Source organism: Myxocyprinus asiaticus, chromosome 27, assembly GCF_019703515.2.
Source record: "Myxocyprinus asiaticus isolate MX2 ecotype Aquarium Trade chromosome 27, UBuf_Myxa_2, whole genome shotgun sequence".
Lineage (NCBI taxonomy): Eukaryota > Metazoa > Chordata > Actinopteri > Cypriniformes > Catostomidae > Myxocyprinus > Myxocyprinus asiaticus.
In genome coordinates, this window is record NC_059370.1 from 28,113,472 (window position 1) to 28,134,731 (window position 21,260).

The 21,260-nt window shown below is 38.5% G+C and overlaps 1 protein-coding gene across 5 annotated transcripts in view; it reads left to right on the forward strand.

The window, feature by feature from the left end:
- LOC127417767 (phospholipid-transporting ATPase IG-like) overlaps positions 1–21,260 on the forward strand; it is a 93,001-nt gene that overhangs the window by 47,577 nt on the left and 24,164 nt on the right. For all 5 annotated transcript variants that reach the window (XM_051657974.1, XM_051657978.1, XM_051657977.1 and 2 more), the window contains 10 exons: positions 9,509–9,589; positions 10,357–10,464; positions 11,185–11,313; positions 11,967–12,055; positions 16,250–16,300; positions 16,645–16,709; positions 16,791–16,872; positions 17,463–17,613; positions 17,901–18,098; positions 20,930–21,100. In XM_051657974.1, the coding sequence (XP_051513934.1) occupies positions 9,509–9,589; positions 10,357–10,464; positions 11,185–11,313; positions 11,967–12,055; positions 16,250–16,300; positions 16,645–16,709; positions 16,791–16,872; positions 17,463–17,613; positions 17,901–18,098; positions 20,930–21,100 (1,125 nt within the window). The remainder of the gene's footprint in view (positions 1–9,508; positions 9,590–10,356; positions 10,465–11,184; positions 11,314–11,966; positions 12,056–16,249; positions 16,301–16,644; positions 16,710–16,790; positions 16,873–17,462; positions 17,614–17,900; positions 18,099–20,929; positions 21,101–21,260) is intronic.

The window sequence follows — 21,260 nt, forward strand, 5'->3', positions numbered from 1 at the left end:
ATGACGTGAAACATGTTTTCATATATGTAACATACGTATTTTCCAAAATCATAGTCTATTATAATCTAATTTTAATAGGCCATGCAGCCTACATGCCCAAATATATGAACATTTATTTATATATATATATATATACACATACACACACACACACACTACCGGTCAAAATTTTGAAACACTTGACCGAAATGTTTCTCATGATCTTAAAAATCTTTTGATCTGAAGGTGTATGCTTAAATGTTTGAAATTAGTTTTGTAGACAAAAATATATTTGTGCCACCATATTCATTTATTTCATTATAAATCTAAAATGTAATAAAATAAAAAAAGTTTTTGAAATTGATGACTTGGACCAAATAATAAAGAAAAGCAGCCAATAAGTGCCCAGCATATAGATGGGAACTCCTTCAATACTGTTTAAAAAGCATCCCAGGGTGATACCTCAAGAAGTGGTTGAGAAAATGTCAAGAGTACATGTCTGCAAATTCTAGGCAAAGGGTGACTACTTTGAAGATGCTAAAATATAACACATTTTTTATTTATTTTGGAATTTGTTTAGTCACAACATAATTCCCATAGTTCCATTTATGTTATTCCATAGTTTTGATGACTTTTCTATTATTCTAAAATGTGAAAAAAAAAAAATTATAATAAAGAATGAGTAAGTGTTTCAAAACTTTTGACCAGTTGTGTGTGTGTGTGTGTGTGTGTGTATATATATATATATATATATATATATATATATATATATATATATATATATATATATATATATATATATATATATATTATTATTATTTATTTATTTATTTATTTTTTTTTCTGTTTGCCTATTATTATTTTTTTAATAGTCACATTATCTACTCCTTGGTAAACACTGCAGTTTTCATAATGGCAAGGATCTGTAAATGTAAGAGCGAGTGCTCACTAGAAAGCGTCCAACTGACACACCATTACATGTTTTCAAGTCAAGTTCATTTTGATTTGGATATGACCTGAACTGGAGTCGTCCATGTCAGTTAGTTGTTAACTGTGCAAATTGTTTCTCCACTTAGATCAGTTCCTCCCATTCATAGCGATCTGCAGAGACACACTGCGAGGACGAGAGCAAGAGAAACGGGCATTATTGCATTGATTGATTGACGGCGAATTGAACGAATTGGCACTAATCGGAGGCATTGTCTCCCCTCACGTGACTTTTTGCTGTATTTGGCGTTTACCCTGCCTCACATTCAAGCCATGCTTTAGAAATTCAAAAATATTGCAGTGAGCTGAAGGGAGGCTTTAGAGATGCTGCCGCATCCTGAAACTTTTTCCACTGGTGTCGCTGTTTGACAGTGTGACTTTAGAAATATTAATGTTATACACATTAGTTGAACTTATGTTTCATTATATTTGTTTTAATTTTTGTGGAGGCACTGCCTCATTTGGTATGTGCTCTAAGGTCAGCTTTTTTGCTAAGCTCCACCAGAGACTATTTAGACGGAGTAGTTTTTAGTTTGGTCATGCAAATGTAGTTTGTTCATGCAAGCCTGTCACTTCATTAACCACGTTTTGAAAACATTCTCCACTACCACATACTTTGGAAAACGATGATGTTTGGAAACTAAAAACGGAGTTCTGAAAAAAAAATGGATTTATGTGCACGTGGTCTAAGGCCAGCTTTTTGTGAAGTTCCGCCAGAGACTATATAGCCAGAGACAGTAGTTTGGTCATGCAAATTAAGTTTGTTCATGCAAGCCTGTAAGCTTATAAACCAGATAAATGAGTAATATTCTCTGGAAAGCTTTGTCGTTGTTCTTTATCAACAGTACACAAAACGTGTGCAAACTAAATTGTACAGTCAGTATTCATTATTACAATGAACTTGGGTCCCTCACAGCCTCACTTTCTTTCACGGTAAATAAAAGATGCCATCTGCTCTGAATAAGGTCTATGTTGTTAGGTCAATGCTGTTATGTTTTAGTAGGACTAGGTAAAAATATAGTTTTTCTGATGCATCGCGATCTTCAATTGAACGGTCTCGATATTGATCCTTAAATCCCAAGATCAATCTTTTACTATACTGTATGTGCAACTGCCTCTATAGTAAACAAAGTCCCTTTCAAGGTAGGCAAGTCAGTCCACTTGGCTGCCATCTTTGGCATGTTCTCAGGCAGGCTGGGCAGCTATTTTCTATGTAAACAAGTGCCACAGAGGTAGAGCTCCTATCTACTTGAATGGGAACAGACTGAAATCTCCTAAATGGTTGGTTAAGATTATGATCATAGAACATATTTCAAACCAGCAGTAAAATCTGACAACAATGGGATTATAATAAATTGTGCTTGTTTTTTCTTGTTTTTTTTGGAGGGGGGGATTTTCTCCCCTTTTCTCTCCAGTTTGGAATGCCCAATACCCAATGCGCTCTAGGTCCTCGTGGTGGCGTAGTGACTCACCTCAATCCGGGTGGCGGAGGACGAATCTCAGTTGCCTCCGCGTCTGAGACCGTCAATCTGCGCATTTTATCACGTGGCTTGTTGAGCGCATTGCCGTGAAGACGTGTGGAGGCTCATGCTATTCTCCATGGCATCCACGCACCACGTGCCCCACCGAGATCATGAGCCACATTATAGCGACCACGAGGAGGTTAACCCAACATGACTCTACCCACCCTAGCAACCAGGCCAATTGGTTGCTTGGGAAGCCTGACTGGAGTCACTGAACACATCCTGGATTCGAACTTGCGACTCCAGGTGTGGTAGTCAGCATCTTTACTTGCTGAGCTACCCAGGCCCCCATAAATTGTGCTGCTTTAGCTCAGTTCACGCTAAAAACCCCACTTTTTTCAGGCTGGTTCAGCTTATGCGCATGTGCGTTCTTGAGACAATTTAATCTAAAAGGTGATTGGCTCTTTTACCTGTAAGGTGGGACTTCCTTTTCTGCACCCGTAGGTCATTCCAATTTCTCCCATTCATTTTAATACCAGTGGTCCATCTCTGCTAAACTGTTTTTAGAGTAAATCACTCTTTTTCAGATTTTGAAATTTCAGGCTATGTGACTAAAAATGTCTGTGATTAACCACTTGTGGTGAATCTTTAAATGTCTACAAATCAATGTAAATACTTTTAAATGCTTGTAAATAAACTGTATAAATTACACATTAAACAATAAACATGTAGCAAAATATAATGTACGCAATATAATATCATATTTATTGATGGAATACAGGGATTTGTTTATTTTTAAAAAGCTAAAATGTGACCAAAATGATGAAAATCGAATAAAATATACAAATAAAAATGTATGTTTCGTAATGTCCCTTGTAAGAAGGTTCCCTGTATAATTAACATTATAAGCTGGGAGAAAATTTTAAAATGGACATTATAACTGAAATATACCTTTATGAATCGATGTCAACGGCATCCAATCAAATCAAGAGCTTGTGAATCAGAATCCAATCGAAACTGAATATCTGAATATGCCAGCCATAGTATTTGGGAACAAACACGTTGCATACCTGGCTCTGTAAGGTGTTTCTACGGTAACTGATGTGTTCAAGGTTAGCTTTGAGAATTGGCTCCCTCAAGGCGGCGGTTAAATGTATGCATTTTGTGTCTACGCAGTGGAACTGGTGAGGTGGGTCTGGCAGTGATGGGTGGGGGTGTTTTGTGTGAGTGTAAAAACGGTGGAAAGGAAGCACTTCATCAGAGAAGTGACTATTTCATTACAGTTGCTGATGAACTGTATCAGTGGTGCTGTCTGTTACAGAGTGATCTGGGTAAATAGAATCCTGCTGTGTGTGTGTGTGTGTGTGTGTGTGTGTGTGTTAGAGAAAGAAACAAACTTGTGGAGAGTGCAGGACAGTCTGTCCTCAGCACTTTGAGTAGCCTCTCCTTAATATTTTTAATTGAGTGGGATGCCGCAGTCGGCTCCATCCAGATGGGCCATTTTCAATTTATATAAAAAAAAATAAAAAAAACTATGTGCTGGACCGTTGGCCCCCCACTACATCCATCACCTGCAAGAGCCATGAGCGCATTAGACCTCTTTCTGCTGACCAAATCTCAGACTCAGCCCTGGCTCCCACAGAGAGGTTCTGTCTCAGATGGAGAGAAGGAAGAAAGAGTGCCATAGGGGAAACCAGTGGCAGTATTTACAAGGGTTGTGTTTTTTTTTTTTTGCCCATTTCATAGGGGTCTTAACTCTTTACCCTTCTAGATGTGCCTTCGTGTAAGGTGGAATTTAGGCTACGTTCTAATCACCTGATAGTGGCTTGTGAAGTGGACTTTACAGGGTGTTCAGTCATCTTTTACCATATTAGTGTGGAAGTGGACTTATTTGCAGAAGTATATTATGTCATCATTCCTGAAACCCACTAATCTGCATGAATCAAGTGCCATCTGTGTTGGTGATGCCATCCCAGATGTGTATGACTTTCTTTCTTCTGCAGAACACACAGATTTTAAGATGAAAATCTCAGCTCTGTAGGTCCATACAGTCTATTCAAGTGAATTGTGGCCATACCTTTGAAGCACCAAAAATCACATAAGTAGTACTCAAGATCGGTCTTGGTCTCGTGACCACTTTTTGAAGGTCTCTGTCTTGTCTCAGAATCGACTGCATTTTTACTCGGTCTTGTCTCAGTCTCAGACAAAGAGGACTCGCCTTTTTATTTCAAGACCGGTCAAGATCACAAATGCGGGGATATCACTAAATTGCCTGTGCATTGTCTGATTTATTTGTTAACATCATTACTGTGATTGGATGTAAAACTTCCTGCTTCAAATGCAAGCAATAACTTAGCTCATTTCTAATTTCTAATTCCACTTCACATGCACTCCAAGAAAGTGAATGCGGGAGACAGGAGATGAAACTGTGGTTGTCTGAGAGATGCCAGCCAAATCTTCTGTAATGCAATTTGGCTACCTAAACTAGTGTTTCCCAACCACTGTGCCCACTTGTGTGCATGAAAGATTGTCAGGTGTGCCATGGAAAATGATCAAATTCCTCAAAATAAATAAATACACTGTTTTTTTTTCCCAGTATTTTAATGAAAGCATAGAGACGGTAGAAGAGTTTGCCAATTCAGTATGTTTTCCATTGCAAAGTATTTTATTCAACCAGTTTAAATATTTTGTCCATCAGAACATTATTGTTCTAACAAACTCTAGTCCGCTGTCAAAAGGAACACCTCACATGCCCACCAAATTATGCTTCATCACACTTGTAGTAAAAACATTCAGACAGTGAACCGAATGAATGAATAGAATACAACAGGTGTATTGTTTTACTCACAGACTAAAAGCTTTTTATTTGTGCACAGCATAGAGTTACAGATGTTATGAACAGATGTGGCTTACTTGTCGCGTTTTTCTCATGAAACGAATATGAGAAACTGTTTGTGACAAGGAGGAGGGCGGGGCTGGGCCATGACTACGCACGCCCGGCCCCCAATCGGGCTAATCAGCTGAGGAGAGGGATAAGTGCAACGAGATGCGGCAGTTCGGGAGAGAGAGAGCTACAGGCAGCTGCCCTATATGCGTTTGTGTTTATGTTTTGTCTTTGTTTTAATGTCTCATTAAACATTACTTTGCTTCATCCGGTTCCCGCCGCCTCCTTTCCATTGAACCCTGTTACACTGTTACATACAGTTACTAAAAGCAAATTGTCCTGTTTTAAACAAGTCCAAAAACACCGTGATACGATGTGTAGATTCTGAGGTACTGTAATCTTCACGGAGCGCGTTTGACATCTGAACCAGTGAATGGAGGCCGGACGGCAGCTCTTGTGTCCTAGTGCCTGCCGTATACAACCTCTGTCAGTGCGACTTGTTTTTTTTTTTCTCTATATCAACAACGCGATTTTGACCCGGTGCGACTTAGTCAGGTGCAACGTTATTTATGGTAAATACAGTAAATAAATACAAAATAAACAATTTATTTGCTGTGCCGTTGCAAGAATTAATTTGCAAGAACAAATCTACAAATTGGAAAAGACACAAATTTGTTGGTTTTTCATTATCCAATTAGCGCTTTTGACATCTGTGACCTCATTATTCAGCATACCTATGTTACTTGTGTTTTTTGCATAGCCGAATTTCAAACATTACGAGTTCACGCTACTAAGACAGACAGAAAACATGGATACGTTCTTGAAAAGGAAAACTATCGACGATGTTTTTGTGTGATACTGGTGTGCCATGGGATTTTTTTAATCATAAAAAGTGTACCGTGGCAGAAAAAAGGTTGGGAAACACTGACCTAAACCACAAAGAGTTCATCTGAAAAAAAGTGTTCAAAAGAAAACACACAGCAGTATGTAAATTCTGCAGTGCAATGCTTACTGAGATGGCTGGGACCACGTCAAACTTTTATCGGCACTTAGAAAGCAAGCATAAAGAAAGATAAGCTAAGTGTAAGTGATGCTAGCAAAGCTAGCTAACTAACGTTAGCAATCTGCCTCTTGCTGCATTCCATTCAACTCGGAAAGTTACTATATTGTTTAAGGAAAGACAGAGAAAAGTGAAGACTTAAGTATTGAATAATTGTTTGATATATTCTGTATTTAATTATGGTTTCTAGGGGACGAGTCATCCAGAAAACCTGATGCGATGCTTGCACAAAAATTTTATTGTTTTAGGTGGATGGTAAAACTTGGAAAAGGAGTGTTGAATAAAGATGGTTAAGTTGATTTCAGCTCCTTAGAGTTTGTTTGTATTTGTTTGCTTATAGAAAACAAAGGAAAATTCACACACACAAAATTCACCACTGCAACGCCTTTTTATTATATTATCAAGACATTTCTCATGGTACACTGATGCATACACACACACACACACACACACATATATATATCACATATATATATATATATATATATATATATATATATATATATATATATATATATATGTATGCATATATGGCAATAAAGAGGCGAATTGAGATCAATTTGAGGAGTGCCTATGGTTTGCATGTTCCACATTTTATCATAAGTGTGTCATGCAGTGTGGGACTCTCACTGGTCTGGTCTTGGTCTTGACTCGGTCTCGCCCTGCCTTGGTCTTGTTCTTGGTCTCAACTCCTCAAAGTCTTGGTCTTGTCTCAGTCTCAATACACTCCAGTCTTGGTCTTGACTTGGTCTCGGTTTAGGTAGTCTTGACTACAACATTGAAGGCAGCATAAAAAGTCCATAAGACTCCAGTGGTTAAATCCATGTCTTCAGAAGCGATATTATAGGTGTGAGTGAGAAACCGATCAATATTGAAGCCCTTTTTTTTTTTTTCTGTAAATCTTCACTTTTTTTATAGTTAAAAAGGACTTTAATATTGATCTGTTTCTCACCCACACCTATCATATCGTTTCTGAAGATATGGATTTTAACACTGGAATCTTATGGATTACTTTAATGCTGTCTGTGTGTGATTTTTGGTGCTTCAAAGGTCTGATCACCATTCACTTGAATGGATTGTATGGACCTGCAGAGCTGAGATATTCTTCTAAAAATATTAGCTTGTGTTCAGCAAAAAGAAAAAAGTCATATATAAATGGCATGGCATGAGAGTGAGTAAATTATGAGAATTGTCATTTTTGAGTGAATTATCCCTTTAAGTGAAGTGAACCTCTGTAGTTTGCAGGGAACAGAGAACACTGCGCAGGGACCCTGTGAATCGGAAAGCAGCTTTAATGTTAATTTCTCCTACAGGTATGGCGAGTTAACAGGAAAAGTCCTCTCTTCTCATCCTTTTTCCTGTTCTTTTCCACCACTAAACAGACATCTGGCAACCGGGAGATATGTTAAACACTTGACAGGCCACTATTGAAAGATATGCAGTCTAGTGAACATGCACAAACACACACACTTACATGCACACGCATATTTCTTACGGTATTGCGTGGTATGTTAGCTTAGGCTGCGGGGCAGAATTTAAAAGATGCTTAATATGAGTGTATTTGAATTGATCTGCAAGCTGTAACTCGTGCCTGTTAAGCAACAGCTTGTATGTGTTGTAGGCAGGCGGTCGTGTGATTAGTGGCCATTTATAAGAGTTCAAAGGTACAGTGCGTGCATCTGGATATTTTTGAAAGGTTGTTTGGGATTACTCAGTCTTAGACTGAGTCAGGGCTATATTTATATTGTGGTGTTTGAGTTGAGTGTGTGTGTTAGGCTGTGATCAGGATGATGAGGATTATTAACTCTGAGCTAGAGTTCTGTTGGTCTGAGATGGGCTTTCACCCTCTGAAGTCCTGCAGGCTTCGCTACTCCCAACAGGAGTTTTGGCACCAAGACACCACATACGGCGTCTCGTGTGTGTGTGTGTGTGCGCGTGTGTTTAAGCTGTTTGCTACAGTGGAGGTGCTGCTCTCTGGCTTGCTAACCCAATTGTACCGTGCGGTTTTGCTGTAGTCTCTTTCAGCCAGGCCCTGCAGGGTTCTACTATGTGTGTGTGTGTGTGTGTGTGTGTGTGAGGCATGCATAGTGTGCTTTGTGTTTGGCCATAGCTTAGTTTAGAATGGACAGAAGTTTAGGGTTAGGGTCAGCCCCAGAGTGCATCGGCCCACCAGGAAAATGCCCAGTATGCTAGATTACAGCCCTGTGAACAACATTTGCATTTCTGATCAGCTAGAGCACCAGATGTCACATACTAAATCGGCCTAAAAAAAACTTCAAAGGGCTTTTGCCAAATACATTGAGAAATACATTTTTTCCACGCTTTCTTTGTCTTTTCTGACTTTGTTGCGCTTTAATGTCATGCAGTAATACACTGAAATAGTGATTGATGTATGTCCTCATAAAATCAGACCCTTCCCTCCAAATCTGATCACAAGTGGTCACAGTAAATGCATTTAAGCGACTAGGTGTAAACAGCTGTGTGTCTCGTCTGACAACATGTGATCGGATCACCTGAGACGCATCATAATACCAGGTGTAAATGGGATCTTAGATGTTCTATCTTGCACTATCTGGGTTGATGACATAAAATGCATATTTTCCTGACTAGCTGCATTTTGAAAATTCAGACAAAGATAATGGATATCTGCTACCTTTCTCTTGAAAGAAATTATTTCTTGGCTAATGCTGTCAGTTATACTGGGAACCTTCTGACTTGGTGCTTTACAAAAATATTAATTTAAAAAATGAACAACAGGTCCCAAACTATGCAGTTCAGTATCATTATTTTTGCAAATCTGTTTGGTGATGCTTGTGGCACAGAAATTACACTCTTCACTTTAAAATATTTATGCTTATAAAAATATTCCTGTGTGAAACTGAGAGCATTTTTATCATAATGTATAAACATATCTAGTCTCAAGATTAAGCTTAATGAGATCTGTCATCTGATATGAACCATTTTTTTTTAGACGTATGTTTAGGAAAATAAAATCAAGTGTACAATGTAACATAGTGCTCATTTAAAAATGTTGGATGATGTGTCTCAATGACTAGAAGAAGGCTAGAAGATTTAACAATTTAGAACAAAGAAGAATTTAGTGTGTGTGTGTGTGTGTGTGTGTCCTTCTTAAAGGTGATCGTTGACACCCCAACCAGCCCCGTGACCAGTGGCTTACCTCTGTTTTTTGTCATCACAGTGACAGCCATCAAACAGGTTAGTACATTAATGTTCTGTGGATGCCCCTGTCTCATCTTTTCATCCCTCTCTCCCTTATTCTTTCTCTATCTCTTTCTCTCTGTCTACCAGTGAAGCACTTCATGTTTTATAGCTCTGTCATTCTTTAAATAATGCGACCCCAGCCGAGAGTCCAGCTGAATCTGGGAGTCAATCTCTCATACACACAACAAATGATCCAGGGCCTTGTCACAACATACTGGTCTTCTCACAGCTTCAGATGTATTGTTTTAGGATCTACTTTTTCCACTGAGCTGCCTGCTGCTAGCTTTTTGAAAAAGAACAATGGAAGGTGGACTTCCTTCCAAAAATCTGGGCCTCATACTGAGAGGGACTCAGACCTTCATTGGGCTTTGAAATAGGAGCACAAACTTCAAATGACTGAACTCCCTCAGCTTAGTTCTTCTCACAGATGATTGCTTGTTTTCTTAACTATAGGCCAACTGTATGTGACATGGCCCCAAACAGTATTTGGACACATAAGCCACATTTAAGACCCCATGAAATCAGGTGACAAGTGCAGTTGTTTTTTTATTTATTTTTTGAAAAAGCATCTTGGGGCCACTGTATGTGTCAGTTTCTAGAGAACTGTTGTTGTCACATTATTGAGAAATGTGTCAGAAAGCACAGTGCAGTCCTCAGTTGACCTTCTGCTGTATTCACACACATCATCACACGTATTGTTCTGACACACCAGCATGCTGCTCTCCCATTCTCTTTCTTTCTATCTCACTCTTTCTCTTTAGGGTTTTGAGGACTGGCTGCGGCATAAAGCAGACTATGAGGTGAATAAGTACCCAGTGACTGTGTTGGAGGATGGTGGGTCAGTGAAGAAGGAGAGTGAGAAGATCAAGGTACCTTTCAGTTACTGCATCCTCGCCAAGTCTTGCATATATCAGCCTAGAGGGTAGGGTGTGGCAAGCTACCATACTTCATGCATGTGGGAAATGAGTATGCTCACTGGGCATATACACAGCTGGGAGTATTTCCTTGTGTGTGTATGAAATGGAACAAATATCCCGTTGAAGCAGCAAATTTTAGTTTTATAGGCATTAACCAATATAATGACAGATATAAAAAATTGGGGATACACTGCTGTGACCATATAGGCTATAGAACAATATTTGTGATTTATGTATTTTTTAATCAATGTTGTTGATATTGGATATTGATTGGATTATATTGGCCAATATTGTTTATTTGTTATGTCTATTCAAAACTATTGAAAACTTTTCTGTAATCTAGCTCCAACTTAAAAATAAAATAGAGCTCTACCCCCACATTTTTTTGGTAATTATTTTGGCAGTACTACTACGGTGTAGAAGTTTCTAGCTATGTTCCACTTTGCAACCATATAACCAAACACTCTCACTCCCAATTGCTTTCCCTCATGATATTATAAAAATCCATGTCTCTGCCAGTGTGTGAGTCTGGGTTTTCTGGGCATTCAATGCTGAAAATTAAAAAAACATCACTAATATTGTCCTATAATCATATGGTCTATGGTCATGGATATCTTGTGCATTTCTAGAATAAATCTAAAGAATGTGAGATGTTAATGTGTTTCTATTCAGGTTGGTGATGTAGTTGAAGTGGTGGAGGATGAGACCTTTCCCTGTGACCTGATTCTGTTGCAGTCCAGTCGAGAGGATGGCACTTGTTTTGTTACCACAGCCAGCCTGGATGGAGAATCTAATCATAAAGTAAGCTTATACTGTACATCATGCCCTTACCTATAGGGCCAGTGCTGCACTGGTGTTCATGCATTCGTTGATCATGCAATGTATGTGTTTTTATGCCTGGCCAACATTTGGTTTTCTGTCATGTGTTGAACATTGCCACAAATTCCGTTGATTTAAATGTCACCAATGTAATATTATCTACAATAGCTGGCTAACATTGAATTGGAAAAAAAAAAAAAAATGTGTACATTTTTTTAATCATATGCCATCGTTTCCAGCAAAAGTGTATTTATGAAGATTATACTGTAGATTATAGCTGTAAAATGAAAATGATGGCACAGCAAGTAAAAAAAAAAAAAAAACCTTATTGTTGAGCCCTACAATTTTAAATTTTCTTTATTTTCTTCTTTGTTCTTTAAAAAAAAGAATCAGGACAATAAGTCCTGGTTGTTGTTTCTGTTCTCTTCTGAAATCTGGATTCTAAAATCATTTTGATTTTCCTCTTTCAGCTCAACTCTTTAAATAGGTGGCCCAGATCTTGTCATCATCATCTTTGTACTCCTCGTCTTTCTCCCAATACACCACTCCCTTAGTGACACGTCTGTGTGTGTTGCGCGTATGTGTTTGTGTGTTAAACACGACCTGAAATACTCATTTGCCTATATTGTTTGCAGACACACTACACGGTGCCAGACACAGAGAAAGACCTGTGGGCTCTCACTGCCACCATCGAGTGTGAACAGCCCCAGCCTGACCTCTACAAGTATGCACTCCTCGCATGCCATGTTCTACTCACAAACACACACTTAAAATCCCTTTCACTCCCATCTAGGCTGGGAAGTCTGAATATTCACAATATATTTTTCTAGCAATATAAAATAATGTTATGTGCTTTTTATTTGGCCATTACGTTTTCTTAGTCAAACTAGTCTCATAATCCTTCCTTGTATTGTGATTTGCAAATATGAGAGCATTAAGAAAGAGATGATTTAATAGAGTCTCTGATTTAAAATTCTGTATCAAAAACAGCATTAGAATTATTCATTACTTTGAATCAGTTTAAACTATTCATTTTACTAAATCGATTCAGAACTCTGATTCAACTATTAGTCAGCAATCTAAAATGTTCACTGAAGTCTCTCCGTACAATGTTTCATGTGTCAAAATGTTTACGTAAAAATTAATTTAGGTAAATATTTATTTTTATTACTGTTATATTGGTGCATGTAAATGAAAAGGATTAATTTAGTGAAAAACTGTGTGGGAAAACAAGCCTAGATTATTTTAAACTAAACTTTTACTGTATTTTACATTTTTAATCTAATTGTCAGCAATGGCTGTTTGAATTGTTGAAATTATTTCAGAGCAAATACATAAATATCAAGATATATACTGAATCTCATCATAAGGCTGCAAAATATCGATATATCATTTGGTCATTTATATCTCCCAGCCCTACTCCCACCTGCTTGTAGCTCATTTCCTTAGGGTAGTTCAGTATAAAACCAGAGGCAGTTAGTGTACATGGACAAACTCTTTTATATAATGTGCTAGAACCAACTTGAAATGTTGACCTTAGTGCGTCCTTTCTCTGGTTGTAGATTAAAGTTTTGTGATGTGCATCTAAATTACAGCAAGCTTGTTCAGCACATTCCAGATCAGCAGCTAACGGTGTGATTGAGTAAGAGTTGAAAACCTTCTGACTTCCACTTGAGTACATTGCTACACACAGTAACAAGAACAAATAGACCTTGAAACACCCAGAATATGCAAGTTTGAACAGCCAGTCCTTAGCTTCCATGTTTAATAGCAAGTTAACTCTCTCACCCCCTATTGGTAGGCACATCTCATTACAGTCACTCAACTCTTTAGGCTGAACAACCAGGGGTGGTCTGGGAAGACAAATCCCTGGGATTTTACATAGAAACTGGGGGAGGTGGTGCCCCCTTCGTTTTGTGGCCCGTTCTGCATAACGCGGCGGCTCATTTCAGCTTATCGCGGCCCATTCGGCCCGTTTCGCGACTGGCCCGCCCGGTACTTCTGATGGCCAGTCCGCCCCTAATCAGCCCCAAAGTGCGTCAGCCTACCGGGAAAATGCCCGGTATGCCAAAATACCAATCCAGCCCTGTGAACAACATTTGCATGTCTGATCAGCTAGAGCACCAGATGTCACCTGCTAAAATCAGCCTAAAAAAAAATTCAAAGGGCTGTTGCCAATATGCCAGACTGATGGGTCATCACCAATGAGCATCTTCCTTGTAATAGGTTAATATCTTAAAAGGCTCATTTGCATAGAGTGCTGTACTGGAATACAGATATATTATCATTAAGCCGCTCTAATGGATAGGAGTCTTCATAAAACAAACTACATGCTAATGTGCACAATGCCATTAGTACTTTAGTTCTGCAGTTATTGGTTCTGTGTCATTTGTACTGATGAATGCTTTCAGATTGACCTCAATGTATGCTGATCACTTGTGTTCCAAAACCAAGATTATGCTCTGTTCCAAAACCTTTTGAGTTGCCTGTGGAGGCAGCATTTTGATGCATCATAGGTGTGCTTCTGATGCGAAGGCTGTTCTAGAAGGTAGACTGCTTAGTTATTCTGCCTCCTAAGATACCCTGTTTTAGCCAAATTTCACCATGAGAAGGTAAGTGTGACCGCACCTGAAGAATTGCTGCCTTTGTAGAGCGTTCCAAATCAGTCTCAAATGATGATTATGATGCTGCCTTAAGGTCAATTCAGACTGAATGCATTCTGGTGCTTAAACATATAGACACAATGTAGCACATACAGTTGAAGTCAGAAGTTTATGTACACTTAAGTTGAAGTCATTCAAACTAATTTTTTAACCACTTCACAGATTTCATATTAGCAAACTATAGGTTTGGTAAGTTGTTTAGGACATCTACTTTGGCCATGACGCAAGTAATTTTTCCAACAATTGTTTACAGACAGATTGTTTCACTTTAATTGACTATATCACAATTCCAGTGGGTCAGAAGTTTACATACACTAAGTTAACTGTGCCTTTTAAGCAGTTTGGAAAATTCCAGAAAATGATGTCAAGCCTTTAGACAATTAGCCAATTAGCTTCTGATAGGAGGTGTACTGAATTGGAGGTGTACCTGTGGATATATTTTAAGGCCTGCCTTCAAACTCAGTGCCTCTTTGCTTGACATCATGGGAAAATAATAAAAAAAATCAGCCAAGACCTCAAAAAAAAAAAAAAAAAAAAAAAAAAATTGTCTGGTTCATCCTTGGGAGCAATTTCCAATGCCTGAAGATACAACGTTCATCTGTACAAACAATAGTACACAAGTATAAACACCATGGGACCACACAGCCATCATACCGCTCAGGAAGGAGACGCATTCTGTTTCCTAGAGATGAAGGTAGTTTGGTGTGAAAAGTGCAAATCAATCCCAGAACAACAGCAAAGGACCTTGTGAAAATGCTGGAGGAAACAAGTAGACAAGGATCTATATCCACAGTAAAACGAGACCTATATTGACATAACCTGAAAGGCTGCTCAGCAAGGAAGAAGCCACTGCTCCAAAACCGTTATAAAAAAGCCAGACTAGTTGGCAAGTGCACATGCGGACAAATATCTTACTTTTTGGAGAAATGTCCTCTGGTCTAATGAAACAAATATTGAACTGTTTGGCCATAATGACCATCATTATGTTTGGAGGAAAAAGGGTGAGGCTTGCAAGCCGAAGAACACCATCCCAACCGTGAATCATAGGGGTGACAGAATCATTTTGTGGGGGTGCCTTACTGCAGAAGGGACTGGTGCACTTCACAAAATAGATGGCATCATGAGGAAGGAACATTATGTGAATATATTGAAGCAACATCTCAAGACATCAGCCAGGAAGTTAAAGCTCGGTCGCAGATGGGTCTTCCAAATGGACAATGACCCCAAGCATACCTCAAGTTGTGGCAAAATGGCTTAAGGACAACAAAGTCGAGGTATTTGAGTGGCCATCACAAAGCCCTGACCTCAGTCCGATAGAAAATTTGAGGGTAGAACTGAAGAAGTGTGCACAAGCAAGGAGGCCTACAAACCTGACTCAGTTACACCAGTTCTGTCTGGAGGAATGGGCCAAAATTCCAGCAACTTATTGTGAGAAGCTTGTGGAAGGCTACCCAAAATGTTTGACCCAAGTTAAACAATATAAAGGCAATGCTACCAAATACTAACAAAGTATATGTAAACTTCTGACACACTGGGAATGTGATGAAAGAAAAAAAAAAGCTGAAAGAAAACATTCTCTCTACTATTATTCTGACATTTCACATTCTTAAAATAAAGTAGTGATCCTAACTGACCTAAGACAGGGAATGTTTTCTACAATTAAACGTCAGGTTTATGTAAACTTCTGACTTCAACTGTATAACAGAATGCAGTTATATCAAGACACGTTTTTGAAAGGTGACATTCTTTTTTACCTTACATAGCTTTTAAATGTGACGCGCCTGCGCAAGGACACAGGCAACAGTCAACCTCTTACAAAAATCGAGAGTTCATGGCAAATTTGCTGCAAATTCGCCACTGATAATTTTCACATGCAAATGAGCTTTGCAGCAAACTTGCGGCAAACTGTCTGATATTGCCAAAGATTTGCCGGAGGTTCTCCACTACTGGTGAAGAGCTGTAAACTTCTGGCAAATATTTGTGGCAAATCATATGCTCATTTGCATGTAAAAATAATGAGTGGCAAACTTGTGGCAAATTTGTGGCAAGTTTAAGTTTTTTGTAAGGGAAGACGTGCATCTAATGTTTGTTTACATAGAAAGTCCATTGAAGGCAGAGTGCACTAGGATTTGGAACAGAGCTACAGCAAAGAACATTATTGTACTTTTATTTGACCTGGTTTGTGTATGTTTCTTTTTGAGAGAGTATAAATGAACATGACTGAACATGACTGGAGCCTGTCTGCTCTCGTGCAGGTTTGTGGGCCGGATGCACATTTACAAGCCGGAACAGGAGACAGCAGTAAGGTGAGACCATCTTTGCTCCATTCCTATGGGCCCACTACATCCCATAGTAACCCCCCCCCCCCCCCCCATCTTTCTCTTTGCATTAGCCTTTGATCATTATTCCGTCAACCGCAACACCATAGCAGCATTAAAGCAAAGCCAACCTGGCAGCTTCTCAAGCCCTTCTCTCTCTCTTCCATTTGTCACTGGGCAGTTGGAAATGTTTCTCCACACTGTGTCCTTCACGAGAGTGGACCAGGCGCAACCAGCCTACATACCTCCAGCTCATTAGAAGCCACTTTGACATGAGTTTGGATGCCAGGATGTGTCTGTTTTGAGATAATTGTTTTTATGGTTTGATTTAGATCTTTGGGCCCCGAGAACCTTCTCCTAAAAGGTGCTACATTGAAAAACACCCAGACGATTTATGGTAGGTCCTTGCACCTTTTAGTTAGACGAATCATTATATTTCACCAGTCTCACCCTGCTTTGCTGGGTATTTTCTATAAAGGTGTTGCAGTATTCACTGGCATGGAGACAAAGATGGCACTCAACTACCAGGGCAAATCTCAGAAACGCTCAGCTGTGGAAAAGTAAGTGATCTTACACCCTGTGTGCTGTAGAGCTGGGTAAAATATTAATTTTGCGATCATTTGAGGTCTTCGTTTCAATGGTCTTGAAGATCAATGCTTTAAAGTACGACTTTCATCTTTTTGCCGTGGGTGTGTGAAACTTTTTGCTAATCAGAAAATATCCGGTTTTGCAAGCATTATTTTTATTCATGGCATGCTTAAAAATATATTTCACTTGTTTTTTGCAAGGTTGTATGCTCATACATGGTCATACATCAGCCACACATGGAGTATTTTTGCTACATTGTTGTTAGGGATGTTAAAAAGAAACTGAAAAAATAAATAAGAATGCTTTGGGCCCAGTTGTTAAAATTAGGCTTCATATTTTATCTAAGTTAGAGGGTTCCTTGTACAAACCATTGAGGATTTTATTCATTTGCAAAATTGACATTTTAACTGAAATATTTCAGAATCAATATCAAATGGAACAGATCAAAATTGAATTAAATGGGGAATTGCTAATGTGCAGTAAAAGTGCTCTTAAAATCTTATGTTGTATGTGTGTGGACATCCGTAATTGTGTGTGTTCTCATGTTTATTCCTCGTTACAGGTCCATTAATGCCTTCCTACTGGTGTATCTAAGTATCCTAATCAGCAAAGCAGTTGTGTGTACTACTCTGAAGTATGTATGGCAAAGCAAAGAAGGTCAGGATGAGCCCTGGTACAACCAGAAAACCCAGAAGGAGAAAGACACTTATTTGGTGAGCAGTGTGTGCATTTTACATATAACTTATTTTCATGTGATTGCATTAATCAATTAGTAACTCCCTCAATATCATCAGTCATTTTTCAGATAATTAATATAAATTACAAGCTAATCTGGTCTCTAGTGGGCGTGGTCTGCTCTTACACAGATGATACTTCATAAATCATAATTAGGGATTAGCTTTATATTTAACCTTCATGTTTCTCTGAATCTCTGCTGTCAATGATATTTTTGAGGGAGACTTGGAAAAGATTAACTGTGGATGTTCTGTCTTTATTTCAGTATTTGAAGATGTTTACAGACTTCCTCTCCTTCATGGTCCTCTTCAACTTTATAATCCCAGTGTCCATGTATGTTACTGTGGAGATGCAGAAATTCCTGGGCTCTTTCTTTATCAAATGGGATAAGGACTTCTTTGACCCCGAGATCCAAGAGGGTGCGCTTGTCAACACATCAGACCTCAATGAGGAACTTGGCCAGGTTAGACACTCAAGCATTGTTCAGACAGTCAGTCCTAAAGATCAGATTTGAAGAACATTTTGGAATTGGGTTCATTGTGAACAAAGCCTCAGATAGGTCACCTCTCCAAATTAGCCAATAGCACATACCTGTAAAGATCGTGGCTCCACTTTCATTCATTGGAGCTTTGAGAGTCATGAAGCATACAGGTTTTGTCCATTACCAATCAACCATGAAAAGAAGGAAATGAACAGCAGATTTATTGCTAAAAATTAGCTTAAAACAAGGAAATGGAAATTTGTTCATGGAATTTGCTGCTTTTACTTTTAGATTTATCTGCTAAAGTAGGAATTAGATCAGCAGTAAGAAATGGAAGTATACTGTACCTTTCCTTTGCCCTCATTTATAATTGTCAATTGCAATACATGGGTAGTTGACAAATGGACATGGACTTCTTTTTCAAGAGTTTAGGTTAAAATTTATATTTTTGTATAAGGGAAAGTGTATGTTTTTAGATTCTGTAACTGATCACTATTCTTTATATTTTTTCACCACTTTTTATACACACACACACACACACACACACACACACATTTATATATATATATATATATATATATATATATATATACACACACACACACACACACACACACACACACACACACACACACAGTTTTGCTCCCAAAACTGTGCATACCCAGGCAGAAATTATGAAATTTTGTCTTTTATTTAAGGATAGTGATCATATGAAGCCATTTATTATCACATAGTTGTTTGGCTCCTTTTTAAATCATAATGATAACAAAAATCACCCAAATGGCCCTGATCAAAAGTTTACATACCCTTGAATGTTTGGCCTTGTTACAGACACACAAGGTGACACACACAGGTTTAAATGGCAATTAAAGGTTAATTTCCCACACCTGTGGCTTTTTAAATTGCAATTAGTGTCTGTGTATAAATAGTCAATGAGTTTGTTTGCTCTCACGTGGATGCACTGAGCAGGCTAGATACTGAGCCATGGGGAGCAGAAAAGAACTGTCAAAAGACCTGCGTAACAAGGTAATTGAACTTTATAAAGATGGAAAAGGATATAAAAAGATATCCAAAGCCTTAAATGCCAGTCAGTACTGTTCAATCACTTAAGAAGTGGAAAATTTGGGGATCTCTTGATACCAAGCCAAGGTCAGGTAGACCAAGAAAGATTTCAGCCGCAACTGCCAGAAGAATTGTTCGGGATACAAAGAAAAACCCACAGGTAACCTCAGGAGAAATACAGGCTGCTCTGGAAAAAGACGGTGTGGTTGTTTCAAGGAGCACAATATGCCGGTACTTGAACAAAAATGCACGTTTCGAGTTGCCAGAAAGAAGCCTTTACTGCGCCAATGCAACAAAAAAGCCTGGTTGCAATATAACTGACAACACCTTGACACACCTCACAGCTTCTGGCACACTGTAATTTGGAGTGACGAGACCAAAATAGAGCTTTATGGTCACAACCAGGTGTGTGAGCTCTAAAGACACGGGGAATCTTGTGAAAATTGATGGCAAGATGATTGCAGCATGTTATCAGAAAATACTGGCAGACAATTTGCATTCTTCTGCACGAAAGCTGCGCATGGGACACCCTTGGACTTTCCAGCACGACAGTGACCCTAAGGACAAGGCCAAGTTGACCCTCCAGTGGTTAGAGCAGAAAAAGGTGAAGGTTCTGGAGTGGCCATCACAGTCTCCTGACCTTAATATCATCGAGCCACTTTGGGGAGATCTCAAACTTGTGGTTCATGCAAGACGAAAGACTTGCATGACCTGGAGGTATTTTGCCAAGACGAATGGGCAGCTATGCCACCTACAAGAATTTGGGGCCTCATAGACAACTATTACAAAAGACTGCACGCTGTCAATGATGCTAAAGGGGGCAATACACAGTATTAAGAACTAAGGGTATGTAGACTTTTGAACAGGGGTCATTTCATTTTTATGATTGTGCCATTCTGTTATAACCTACAGTTGAATATGAATCCCATAAGAAATAAAAGAAATGTGTTTTGCCTGCTCACTCATGTTTTCTTTAAAAATGGTACATATATTACCAACTCTCCAAGGGTATGCAAACTTTTGCACAACTGTATATATGTAAATATATATATATGTGTGTGTGTGTGTGTAATGTTTGTTTTGTTTTTTTTTTCAAAATGTAATTTTTTTTTTAAAGTATCAGTATATACTGTATATCAGTTTCTCAAAGTCAAATGAAAATATGAAAACTACAAGCATATCTTGAAAGCTTGAAAAATGTCTCATTTACTTCCATCGTGATCCCGATTAGCAAAATATTCAAAGATGCCCAAAAGATTGCTTGTTTAAAAATTGATTTAATTTGTGACGAAAATTTGCTTTAGAATTAGAATTTTGCACATTAGAATTTTTATGTTTCTGAATTTCACAGTTCATGTTGAAGAAAGTCACAATGCAGGAAAATGTGCACATTTTATTTGATAAAAAATAAAAGCACACTTTGAGAGAAAAAAAACAAGGGAAAAAATGAACGCCCTTTTCTTTGAGAACGGTAAAATTACTGCCCAGAAGCTGGAAGGAAAAGGCTGTTTGTGTGCTGTCAGATGGCACAGATGTCACAGGCTAAGCATCGCACTTCTATGGACAGTGAGGTCATATATCACCCTTGAATGGTTATGCAGATAATTACTCTAAATTACTGGCCATGCTTCATTAAACTGAGTTATTTTGTCAGGAATTAATTGTCCGTTCTTATTGTCAGACCCTGTTAATTTGGCTCCAAGTGCTTTATGGTCCTGGAATGTAATGTAATCGTTGTCTGTTCCCTGCAGGTGGAATATGTATTTACAGACAAGACAGGAACACTGACCCAGAATAACATGGAGTTTATCGAGTGCTGTATAGACGGCTTCCAGTACAGACACAGAGACAAGCGGAGTGAACTGGACGGCTTCACTGTGATGGACGGGTCTGTGAATAAACTACAGCAGAAAGCTGGATGGGTGAGTTGAGTTACTCCTATTCTAGCAAGGTTAGTTTTTGTTTTGATCTTTTAGTTTTTTTAGTGTTCAAGTTTCAAGTTTTGATTTTTAGTTGTAGCATGTTAGGGCTGCCAACATGAATGATTATTTTTCTCTAACAATTGAAAATAATGTAACAACA